This window comes from Suncus etruscus, chromosome 9 (genome assembly GCF_024139225.1).
Source record: "Suncus etruscus isolate mSunEtr1 chromosome 9, mSunEtr1.pri.cur, whole genome shotgun sequence".
In the NCBI taxonomy this organism is placed as follows: Eukaryota; Metazoa; Chordata; class Mammalia; order Eulipotyphla; family Soricidae; genus Suncus; species Suncus etruscus.
In genome coordinates, this window is record NC_064856.1 from 60,259,409 (window position 1) to 60,272,555 (window position 13,147).

General features: G+C 41.2%; 1 protein-coding gene across 1 annotated transcript in view; it reads right to left on the bottom strand.

Annotated features, from left to right (window-relative positions):
• Positions 1-13,147, bottom strand: part of IRAG1 (inositol 1,4,5-triphosphate receptor associated 1) — a 95,502-nt gene that overhangs the window by 26,320 nt on the left and 56,035 nt on the right. The window contains exons 11-14 of the mRNA XM_049781001.1: positions 10,779-10,809; positions 7,307-7,447; positions 6,738-6,869; positions 3,648-3,789 (exon numbers count right to left, since the gene is read on the bottom strand). Of these exons, the coding sequence (XP_049636958.1) occupies positions 3,648-3,789; positions 6,738-6,869; positions 7,307-7,447; positions 10,779-10,809 (446 nt within the window). The remainder of the gene's footprint in view (positions 1-3,647; positions 3,790-6,737; positions 6,870-7,306; positions 7,448-10,778; positions 10,810-13,147) is intronic.

The following is a 13,147-nucleotide window of genomic DNA, read 5'->3' on the forward strand; positions in this document are numbered from 1 at the left end:
GATCCTTGAGTGCAAAGTCAGTAGTAAGCCTTGAACATTGGGGTGTGTGGCCCAAACAACTAAAACAAAACAAAACAAAGATTCCTCTAGGGCAGGGCCACAAAATGTTGTATGGAGAGCTGCAAACAGCCCACGGGCCACGAGTTTGAGACCCCTGCTAGTAACTGCTATACATAAGTGACTGAGCTTTCAATTTCTTATTTTAGTTCTATTTTATTCCTTTGTGATAATTGCATCATTCTATTATTACTCTTTCATGCCTCAAGACAATTCTAAGCATATTTTCTAAAAGAAGTATTAGCCTTATTATCTGTAATTCTTAAAAATAATTCTAGTGTCTGGTCATGATATAATACTTGCCCAAAGGGAATTTTTTTCTTTTACAGGCTTTATAATTCTATATTATGAGCTTTTTGTCAGGGAGGCCTTGTTGAAAAGAATCTTGTCCCTCCTGGGTAGATGGTGTGTCTGTCTAAAATGCTTTTTTTTTTTTTCTGGTAATGTCCCTACATGTACCATCATCATGGGGTGTTGTGTGTGTGTGTGTGTGTGTGTGTGTGTGTGTGTGTGTGTGTGTATGTTTTAGAGTCTTGGTGTATTACATCATTGTTTTTGCCAGGGCATGTGCTTTTGGGGCATGTACTTTTCCTATGAGGAAGGGGAAAGTAGCTTTTCCTACTAAAGTCTAAGGCAAAATAGACAAGTTTCCTTGATGTGCTCCATTCTGGGTTGGTGATTGCTTTTGTTGGGTCTAGATCAGTTTAAAGATGGGGTCTTAGTAAAGTCAGTTTTCTATTGGAATCTCAGAGTTAACTCCCAGCCAAGGCCTCAGTACAGATTGCAAGTGAATATAAATGTCATGTTCAGAAAATTAAGGCTGATTCTTGTCCCTAAGGAAGCTGCAGGGTCAGCTTAGTTTCAGTTCTCTTTTCTTTTCTTATATCTTAGTATTTCAATTCCTTTTCTTGTGGATTCAGCTATTCTTTGCGACAAATATTTGCTGTGTGTTATCCAGCAGAAATTTCTAAGTATTTGTGGTCAAAGGATTTTCAAGTTTTGCAGTCAGCTAAAATATTGGAACCAAAAATTATTCCATATGTAATTACATATGAGAATTTAATATAAGTCAACAAAATATTTTTCTTAAATGCCAATGAATAAAATACCAGTATTACAAGCAGGCAAAAATAAAGCATAGACAATTTGCAAAGCTCAAAGTACAAATGTCTCTCAAAGCATGTGAAAAAGTCAAAGAATGTAAATTAGGTCTGAAGATAAATTAGGTAAGCAAATTAGTTCTGAGGTTTGGCTCATCAAACTCATACAGACTTTCAAAGACAGGACAAGAATTGTCTCAATAACACAATGAATTATTATTGATTATTAAATGGAAATATTAAATACTTATTGAAAATAAATTGCTTTAATAAATTATACCTTCCTTTCTGTTGAGCTAGATTTAAGCACCTAGAAATCTATATTTTTTGTTTAGTAATTAGTCTTTAAAAATAATCCAAAGTGCAATAAAAGTATTTTATAATAAAAAATAATCTTTTTTTTCTCTCTTTATTTCCTTTCTTTTCTATTTTTTTCTTCTTCTAGTGGTTGAACCCACTAGGCGCTCACTCTATTGTCCCATTGACTTTTTTGTAAATGTGTTCCACATATCTTGGAATAATAACTACCTTTTACTGTAGTCCTCAGGGTCAGGACTTCAGAAAAAGATTGTCAGAAGTCATGTGCAGGATTGAGTGCTCATAATGGCTGCCCGCACCACCAACTTGTGGAGGGAGAGCTTAGATATAAATTCCAGCTCTCGCTTCTTTTCTGTCTGCATTTTCTTTGACCCTACTGACTGTGGACTCCCCGTAGAGAGTCTGCTCACTTTTGCCACAGCACTGATGAAACTGCCACCCCTCACATCAGATGAAGTTTAGGACTGTATGCCCTTTAGCACTGTCATCATCTTCTATTCTGTGGGTACTCAAAAATGTCAGCAGAATGAATATATTAAAGGTCACTCATTCCCTAAATCCTGAGTCAAGTGTTCACAGGCAGTCTGCCCTCAGCACCAAGGGGCAATAATGCAAAAACCCCTGCATTAGGTTTTCTTTGGTGGTAACTTGAGCTTTCAGTACTGACAGACAGCCATTAGGGGCCCAGACTCACTTGGCTCAGAGCTTGTTGCGGAGATCCAAAGCAGATAGTTGTAGTGTGCATGCTGCTAGACTCTGGGAAGCATCATTGATATTCCCCAGGAAAGTTTTAAAACTTCCTGTTTATAAAGGCTTTCCATCTATTATACTTTCTGTACTTTCCCTCCTCTGCTCTCAGTAACACGGATGTTTGCATTTCATGGGGACTCCTGTTGCTAAAAGGTCTGTTTCTCTTGCACTACCCTCATGAGCCAAATCCTAGAAACTTCAAAAGAGATCCCTGCACCAAGGCTGCTCTCTTTACCTGGTCTCGAGGGAGCTTCTGAGCTCTTCCCTGTACCTGCACATTCCCTCTTTATAAAAAACTACTCTGAAGTCCAGCACCATTCTAAAATTAAAATCTGTCTGTGTGGAGTAGGATGACTGCTTCTTCATAGCCTGAAGGACAGTCTAGCCTAAGTGGCAGTCTGGCTTAGTATGAGGTCCTGGCCTTGCCAGTCTCCCCTCCATCACACTCCAACGCTGTGACCACAATAAACTGCTGGATTCTTTTACTTGCTCTAATCACTATAGCTCTGTCCATATAGTTTCCTCCACCAGGGAGGCCTTTCTGGGGAGAGCCCCTGCTTTACTTTTCAGCACTGTATAGAAGCTATTTCTTTGTAAAGTTTCCTTCCATTCCTCAAGAGAAACAAGTAGTTCTCTGCATCTGGAGGATTTTTTGGTAAAGTTTTATTTTTTAAAAGTATTCATCAGAAACCTTTTTCTCAGACTGGACAGATTGTACATGGGGTAAGGTTACTTGTTGCTGACCCTGATTAATACCTGGTACTTCATAGCATCCTCTGAGACCTGTCAGGGGTGATCCCTGAGCACAGAGCTGGGAGAAAACCCTGAGCATTGTTGGGTAGGATTTCCCAAACTCAAAACAAAAAGAAACAAGCAATACAAACTTATTTATTTTCCCTATGAGTCTGCTGTATGAGTAATACCTCCCTCAGCTGGGCTTTCCCTACATCCAACTGCCCAGATTGTCTCTCAAAATGGACTACTATTTTCTCTCTCTGACTTTGTGCCAATAATGTAATTTCTCCATCACTGTCACAGGGGGACCCATTTAACTTCATATCACATATGATATTTAATATATCATTCTATGTTGCTTCCCCTGTGCTTTCCATAAGACCCAGTTCTTTACTATGGACTTCCTAAAAGAGATCTCCAAAGCATAGACTGGAGTCTAGGTTCTGTTACTCTGGTTAATTGTTTCAGGAATCACTTTGGGGAAATTCAACATGTTTCCTGGTTCCAGGTGTCCAGGTTCATTGGAGCAGCTGATGTGAAGCCACTATGGGCAGCATTTGGCAGGACAGCAAGCTTGGCCCAATGTAAAACAGGTTGTGGGATGGTCCTGAAAATGATAATCTTAATCTCAAGTCACTAAGGGCCCAAGAGTGGGACCAAAAGTGAGACAAGTGTCTGACTTCTTACCAGAGGGGCCACAGCTGCGACTTGAGTTCTGATTTGCAAGCTTCTTAAACTCCATGAGCTCTGCATGATCCTTCTCATACGTCCTCTTCAAATTCTCTACATACTGCATCATCACTTCTGTGGCCTTTGACATGCGCTTTTCCTGTAGGAAAGGAGGGGAAGGGCCCAAGGAACTTGGAGAAAAGACTAATTGCTCTGAGCAAGGCCCCAGATGGGTGAATGGGAAGGGCACAGAGAATAGGCCACGTGGGGTCTACGCTGGTCTCTGAAGAGCTGAAAGGGATTGGGGGGGTTCTATACACAAAGAGAATATGACCATGCCCTCAAGAGTGAAAGTTCCTTTTGCTAGTGGAGAAACCTGTGGGGAGGCTTGATAGGGACAGAGGGGTGGGTATAGGGTACAAGCAGCACCTGGGCAGATAAATCTAGACAAAAGAAACAATGAACACTCAGCCAGGGGACTTCAAGGACAAAGAGCCAGAGGTAGGAAATTACCAAACTTGTACTAAGCTAGAGATCATTTCCACACCACACTCTGACAGAAATCTTTTGTAGAACAAAAGCATGAATCTATTAATTATTAGGCTTGGGGGTGGATCAAGAGGGTATTAAGGATGGTTCAGTGGCAAAAAAATACTGTCTCACAAGGATAAGGACAGGGGTTAGTATCTGGGTACTGCCTACATGTGCTAAGTGTGGTCTCTTTAGTGTCACTGACTGGGACCTTGTGCTCACAACAATGTGAGATCTCAGAGCAGGGCAGTCAGGTTTAAGAGAGTTTCACAGACAAGTATGGGATCCCCACAATCAGATGTGCAGCCCGAGCAATCACTGCACCCCTTGGACAACTTCAACTAGAAAAAAGCAAAAAAGGAAACATTCTTTTGGGGTCTGGGGTATGGAATGCTTTGCATGTGTGAAGTCCTAGGCTTAATACATGACCTGGCAAGAATAATATTGGGAACATGGGCACATACCAGGCCTAACTGGAGAACCAGGACAGTCAGGTTCAGCCTACAGAAGTCCATCCTACTTATCAGACATTGCTTGCAAGCAGAAAAGGAGAACTGGTGCTGGGCAGTGAAAGATTTGAATGATAAATGAAGAAATTGATCTCATTCTTAAAGGGAACACAATACAGAAAGTGGGGAAGAGGGACAAATTCCCCTTTCTGAGTAAATTATAGCAGACAGTGACCACACCCGACATTCTTGAACAGAAATGGTTCAGCTCTACAATTTAACCATCTCAAACTTTCAAATTACAAGATGTGTTTCAAATCCATAAATCCTGGACCATAACATCTCAAAATTTTATAGTCCATTAGTATCTCAGGAAGTTTGATGGGAAAGTTACATAGCAATCTATCAAGCTCAGTGAGCCAGAAACACGCACAAAGCTCAACTAACACCAATCACAGCCTATTAAATTTTAAGACATTGACTGTAGTAACACTATGGAGAGACTTAAGTTATTTCAAATTGACCCTTATTGATCTAAGTTTTGATAACTTCATTTGCCTTTATGTTTTTGTTTTCGGTTTTGTTTGGTTTGGGAACCACACCCGGTGGCACTCAGGGGTTACTCCTGGCTCTGCACTCAGAAATCGCTCATGGCAGGCTTGGGAGACCATATGAGATACCAGGAATTGAACCTGGGCCTGTCCTGGGTCAGTGGCATGCAAGACAAACCCCATACCACTGTGCTATCACTCTGACCCCCCTCATTTGCCTTTATGTTGATACAAACAATAAGAAGTAAATTTGTTTATGCCCACATGAAAACAGGCTATGGTGGTGGTGTGGTGAATTGGGGATTCTGTTGAACATTTAATGCCTAGAATGATGGTGCTATGAATAGCTTGATAAATCATGATGTTATAATAAAAATTAGGAGAAAAAATAAAGGAACCAAAATAACCAGGACACTGGTAGAGGCTGACCCAGTAGAAATGAGGCTAGTGGCAGGATCATCATCAGGAAAAGAAGGGTAAGTGTCTGACTAGAGGCACAAAAGAGGAAGGCAATGTTAAGGGCAGAGCCGCAAAACCTAGAAGTGGGGAAACCATTTGAAAGAGACTGAATTGGGCAATGCATAGGTCAAGGATCGGGTCTGGGAGGGCTGGATGAAATGAAGACAACTTTCTTCTGATTTTACCTCTTGAATCTTTCACAGAGTCAACCTCAGAGAGAGCCAGGCCACAGGAATATACTCAGGGCCTATTTTCTGAATAAGGTCCTAGAGTCTGGACCTAAGAGCAGCCACTTCCTTTGAGCTCTCCCTCTTGCTACTCCCTGCTGGAGTGGTTTCCCAGGTATTATTGCTGATTCAGAAAAGCCCCAGTGTGGGACAGGTCAGGGGTTTGTCCTTTCTTCATTCTGTGAGAAAAGTTTAGTGCTGGGCCCAATACCATACTCCTTCAACTATATAAGTGTCCATGGTAACAACCATAGGGTTAACTACATCCAAGTTTCTAAAGGTTGCAGCTTCTGCTAAGGTTACTGGGATGCTCTGCATCTTCTGGTTGGAAAAGCCCATGCTTTCCCTAAGGTTCTCAACCCTGTGACGGGGCTTTGGGACTCAGGCTACATGAGTGTGGTCCCTTTGGTGTGGTCCCTCCACACCAAACAGACTATTGGTGTTGGATACCCTTCACTCAGGAATTCATAGTGCTACAAAGGAGATTACACAGACTCTGATCAAAAGTCCTATAACCTTCTAAGACTATCCTCATGGGAGAGGGGTGGTATAATATTTACAGAGTTGCTGGGAGAATCAAACAAAACAAAGCAGCTTTACTAGTTCCATGACAATGGACTATTTTGAATGAAAAAGGAACATGAGGGGTGGAGCTGGGGACATTCAAGTCTCAGCTGGAAAGTTTTCAAGACCTCAGTGATGCAGATGTGCACATCTGCATCAGAACCCTCCAAGAAAGGAAACAATATTACACATCTATAGACACTGGGCTCCAAGGAACATCTGAAAGGGGGGGGTGTTAAATTTTCCACCAATCACAATAATAATAATATGAAAGGACACCTGGTGAGCAGAAAACTGTGGCATGTTCCTAGGAGCTGAGGGGCTCACCTGGCGGACAGCGCCCACCATCTCGGCCCTGCTGGAGAGGCGGGCAGCCAGGCGGTGCAGCACAGCGATGTCCTCCAGAAGCTTCTGGTAGGTCTCTCGATGCTCATAGTTGTTCCATAGGGAAGCTGAAGACTGGGGTGAGGGGACGCAAAGGAGTGTCACTGGATGTCTCTTATGCTATACCTCAGCTTCGGCTCTCACATGACAAACCTAGTTCCCATCTTGTCCATCAGGAGAGGTCGTCTAGGGTCTGGAAAGGTCCAGGCAGATACTCCCTACCTGGCTGCCCTCCCAGTCCCCGAGGAACCTCCTTTGCCATCTCAGATCACCCAGCTTCTTCAGAGGCTACAAATACACCGAGGCATTGCCTATAGTGTTGAGACAGTGGGCCTTCAGCATCTCTACCTCACTCCCCATACCTCTGAGGAAGACTGTCTGGCTCAAGTCTTGGATCTCACTTTTCATTTAAGGAGACTCTGCTTGATGGTAGAGAAAAGGTGGACACTAGGCAGAGCCTCTGGAGACAGAAACCCCTTTAAGGATTGCCCCTGGGGTGGCACCACAATTACCGTAAGGGAAGCTTTGAAGTTTTCCAGTTCCTTCTCTGTGTTCTCCTCTGTCAAATTCCGTTCCCTTTCAGCCTGGTTAATTCTAGATTCCAGGGTGTAGCTGTCATTTCTAAAGGCCAAGGACAGTTGTACAAACACGTTCTGTTGGGGACAAGAGTATGAAAGAAGAGCTAGGAGGAGTTATTGGCAGGAACAAAAATGGTTTCTTCTGTGAGAGTTTGATAACAGCTCCGAGAGCAAGTCCCCCAAACAGCCCTGCCCCAGAGCCACCCACCCCTGGTCAGGAAGCTTTGGGATGAAAGAGGGTGAATAAGGAACTGAACTCGGGCGGGCTCCTTCCCAGAAGTCAAAAAACAAGTGCATTTTTTTCTGAAAAATAAGAGACTAACACTTTGCTTTTTCCTGAACTATATGAAAATAACATCCTGTATTTGTGTTTAGATAAATGCAGACCAGTGCAATTGATAGTGTAAGCAGTTTGGACTTACCGTTTGATTTATTATTGCATGGGTGTTTTTGAAGATTTCACTTGAAACCATGTTTTTAACGAAATCCCATTTAAGCCTTGTTGACTTAAAGTAAACTTCAATCAGCAATTTATCTACATATATTCCTGAGTATTCTTACTCTGAGAGAAGCATTTAAAGATTGATAGATATACATAGTTCTATTAGGAGAAGCAGTTTGACATAAGAATTGAATGCTAAAAATGGAGGCTGCATTAATAAACTGAATTCCTGGAATGGCTGGAAATTGCTAAGGAGAAAAAGGCAGACAAACTTGACACCGGAAAAAACAATGAGCCACATTTTCACATTTTCATCTGCTCTACCTAAGACAAATGGTGATAGATTTATATGCACTGGGATAAGCTCAGCCTGCCAGAGTTTCTGGAGTTCATGGGACACAGCCAGTGGTAGGCAGATACCTGTAAATCAAACCAAAGGTGCTGAACTCACACGCAATGATGGCAGTATAAAAAGTGACCTTTTGTTGAGCATTGACTGTAATCCAGCACTGCTGTGAGTTTATGCACTTTGTTCACTGACTCCCACACAATTCCCTGGGATAGAATTTTTCTTTCCATTTTTTGTTGTGATTGAAGAGATTGAGAACTGATTGGCCATTCACATTAGCAGAGCCAGGATTCATGAAGAATGGTCTGACTCCAGACTTCAACAACTTTCCCATGCTGAGTACTGGTTGTGCCTGAGGATAGGGGCTAGCCTTACAAACCACCCATGTCCCAGTTCCAGTCCTATCAGGGAGTGAGTGGTTCCCTGATATACTTTCACTGCACCAAAAGCTTAGATGTCTTGAGTCCTACTCAGTGTTTCCTCTCTTCCTGCTTTGGCCCCTACAGGGCAATGTGATGAGACATGTCCTGATTCAGTTAAACTACCAGGATCTAAATCTTTAAGTAATTATCCCATTTCCAACTTTATTAAAATTTCTGCTTTATCTGCATATTAGATGGAATGGAAAGATTATCTCAAAAGATATGTGTGTATGTTGTGACTACAAATGTAATTCTGGGCCAGGAACGTTACAATTCATCTTCCTGTATTTAGATAATTAGTCATCTTGCTATCTACAGTAAATATTCTCTAAAGATGAAAACTTTCTATCCTAGGCTAGTGAAATTGTGCAGGGAATAAGGCACTTGCCTGGCACATGACCAGTCCTGGTTTGATCCCTATCACTGCATAGGGTCTCCTGAGTACTGCCAGATATTTCTTCCCTGATCTCCCAAACAAACATTTTTAAGATTAAGATTAAGATTACAATCTATGTTTGTCTATGTTTTTGTTCCTTTCCTGCAAGCAAGACCCTCTTTTCAGCATCCTTGTGTAGAAACATTCTGTTTGACCTTTGGCCATCACTATTGGAACAGTATCTCTCCAAGGACAAGAAAGCCACAAGGGGAGTGATAGGGACTCAGAGAAGCTTGGGGAGCTGAGAGATTGCCCCCACCACAGTTTATGTTACTTTCTTATGTCTGAAGTTCTACATGGTAGTCCCTACCTTCTCAAAACCAACATTGGAAACTTGAAGTGTGACCATATTTTACCATTTTGAAATAAATATCAATTTCAGCCACCCAGATGACTACATTCTTTTTAATTTAAGGGGGACAACACCAAGCTGTGCTAGGGATTGGGGGCATACAGTGTTGGAGAATGAGCCAAAAAAAAAAAAAAAAAACCCAAACTATCAAGTTCTATTTCTTGGCTCCTATCCCTGCCATTTTTATTTTAACTTTTAAAAATATAATATTTTTATTTAAGCACCATGATTACATACATGTCTGTAGTTGGATTTCAGTCACAAAAAGAACATCTCCCTTCACCAGTGCAACTTTCCCACCACCAATGCCCACACTCCTTCCTTCCCCACCCCCTGCCTGTATTTGAGATAGGCATTCCACTTCTATTTAATTTTATTCTATTCTATTCGTTCTATTCTATTTTAACTTTTTTTTAAAAAGCATAATTCTTGAAGAAATGTGGAATTTCCAACTACCATCTTATCTCTGACCAAATTTGTCTAAATCTTCCATAATTGGATAATGGTGGTGATTTTGGCAATCAATGAGTCTAGACAAGGATGTTTATGATACCTAACAGATACTTGTTACCATTTTTTTTGTTTGGGGGCCATACTCAGCAGTACTCAGAGATTACTTCCAGCTCTGCTTTCAGAAATCACCCCTGCTAGTCTTAGGAGACAAAAAGGTGCCAGGAATTAAACTTATGTAGGCCACATGCAAGTCAAGCTTCCTATCCACTGTATCTCTCTTGGTCCCTAATTTTTATTTAAGAAAAAAGTGGATAGTACCAAGGGGCCAAGAAATCTCAGGAGCATTGATTGGAAATAAAAAATACTCAGCTCTAAATACCCAACCCAAAGTCAACAAAAATAGAATCAAGAGACACAAACTACAACAAGCTGTACACAAATAAGACCTGTTACACTAGCAGTCCAGGGGACTAAGGGTGGAGGTACGGGATGCATGCTGGCAACTCTGGTGGAGGGAGGTCAACACTGGTAGTGGGAATGGCCCTAATTTACTGTCACTATGTCATGTACCTTAAATACAACTGTGAAAGACTTATAATTCACATTGGTCTCAATAAAATTATATATGCATACATACATATATGTATATATGTGTGTATATATTATATATGTATATATATACATATATATAATGTCAGGACAGAGGTTGGAGAGGGAAACTTTTTGGTAGGGGGGATTTTGGGCCACATTCAGTAGCTCTCAAGGGTTACTTCTGGTTCTGTGTTCAGAAATTACTCTTCACAGGATCAAGAAATGTTAGGGATCAAACCTGGGTTAGCCATGTGCAAGGGAAATGCACTTCTGTGTCATTGCTTTGGCCCCAGAGGGAAATATTTTGAAAAATCTAGTCAAGATCAAACATTAAATTTTATAAAGTACTGGAGTCACTTACCTCAACTTCCTTTTCTGTGAGTGGAGGGGCACTGTGAAAAAGAAAAAAAAAAAAAAAGAATGACAATCATACTGTTAAATAAGCCAAAAGGTTAGTCTGAATGGCTAGGATTCCTCATGTTTTCAAAAATGGAATAAGCAAAGTTAGTGTGATAGAAAGATGCAGAACACCCTTTGTGTGAGCTCCATGATCCCTGTGATACTTGTCTAGATACTCATTCTAATCAAGGAAGAATAAGACGAAGATTAGATCCTGAGGTCAGTATTCCACTGATGCCTCCCTTTTCTATCTGTGACACTGGACAGGCCTCAGATTACTAATCTAAAAACTGGGAAGTAAAATCCACTTTTTAAGAGTCTAATGAGTAATGGAGATATGTTTATACATGTTAATATAGTCATACATATGTGACATCCACATGCATTTCTGTAAATAGAGATACTGTGAAATTACCAAAGATTATATACACAAGATAGTAACACTTAAAAGATAATGCACTTGGAAGATAATGGTTACTAATATAATTGACTCATTGTTGTAAGAACTTAATAAGAAAGTGCATGTTTTACATTTTTATCTATTACATATAAAAGTAATCACTATATATTTTTTAGAATGACCCAGATCCTTCTATCTCCAAAATTACGGGCTAAAAAAGAGTAGCCAGAGCACCTCTTGAGCTCTAAGTGAGCACCTCCACTGTGACTGGAATTGGAAAGCAAGTCCCACTAAGCACACTTCTTTGCTGTGATGGGTCTTTTCCTTCCTTGTTCACTCTGTGACTCTCTCTGGTAATGAATCCCACACATTCTGAAAACCCAAAAATGTCAATAATGCAGGGGCCCTTTCCTGCACTGGGGTGAGGAGACTGGGAGGGGTCCTACCAGCGTCACAGGACTTGGCAATGGAATGCATTATCCATAAGTTCCTCAGGAAACACAACTTCCTCCATTTGATGGGTGGGAAGAGACCCCAGAGCAAAGGTAGAGGGTCAGCCCTCTACACAAGGTGCTAGTTCTCACTTCTGACAGAGGACTATGAGAGTTTTCCTGTCAGGATAAGGCAACAAGACCCCATGGCCGTCAAGTCAGCGGAGTGCAGAGAATGAGAAAAACAACCGCAAAGAAGTTCGATGCTTGCCATGGTTATAGCCACACCCCGCCCACAGGCTCTCCTCTGTGCACTTGCCAACATGGTCTTCACTGTCATCTAGAGTATGTACACAGCATTTCAATGATCTATTAATCTCGCATAGCCATCCTCTGAGTCCTGGTTTGGATGTTTGTGTAAGTTACATATTTCTATTCATTTTCAGCCTAATTTAATTACCTATTTTTGTGACTCACTCACTGCCTGCTATTTTGCTATTTAACATTCATGTATATTTGTAATGGAGAGAAGAGAAAGAGAAAGAGAGAGAGAGGATATATATATATATATATGTGTGTGTGTGTGTGTATATATATATATATATATATAGTGAGAGAGAGAGAGAGAGAGAGAGAGAGAGAGAGAGAGAGAGAGAGAGAGAGAGAGAGAGAGAATGTGCAATGCTCCTCTTATTCACATTTACTGTTTTATCCTCTCTCCATCACCTCACTCTCTGGTTTCTTTTGGGGGGGTGGGGTTTTTTGTTTTTGTTTTATTTTTTTGGTTTTGGGGTCACACCTGGTGGCGGCACTCAGGGGTTACTCTTGGCTCTGTGCTCAGAAATCGTTCCTGGCAGGCTCAGGGGACCATATGGGATGGGATGCTGGGAATTAAACCTGGGTCTGTCCCTTGTCAACCGCTTGCAAGGCAAAGGACCTACCACTGTGTTATCTCTCCAGCCCCACTCTACTCTCTGAATGGAAATAGCATTCACATATTAAAAATTTTGCTCTTTGACAATCATGCAGTTCTTAGTATATTAAGCATTATACAATCATCACCAAGTATAGAACTTTTTGATCGGTCTCATAAGAAATACTGTACTCATTAGCTGTTACTCTTTATCTCTTTCAAACCCAGATCAGTGACCACACCCCTCTGGACCCCCAGCTGATGCAAGCACTAGCTTATTTTCATCTCTGGGTATTTATTTATACTGACTACTTCATATAAACTTAATAAAAGATATGGTCTGGCTGGTTAGGTGACTGGCTTTATTTAACATATCCTATTTTTAAGATGTGGTAGCATTTTATTCATATTATGGCTGAATAAAACTCCACTGTATATGGGGTTGGAGTGGTGGCGCAATGGTAGCATAGGACTAACTGAGGTTCGACCTCCCAGTGTCCCATATGGTCCCCAAGCCAGGAGCAATTTCTGAGTGCATAGCCAGGAGTAACCCCTGAGTGTCACAGGGTGTGGCCCAAAAACAAAAA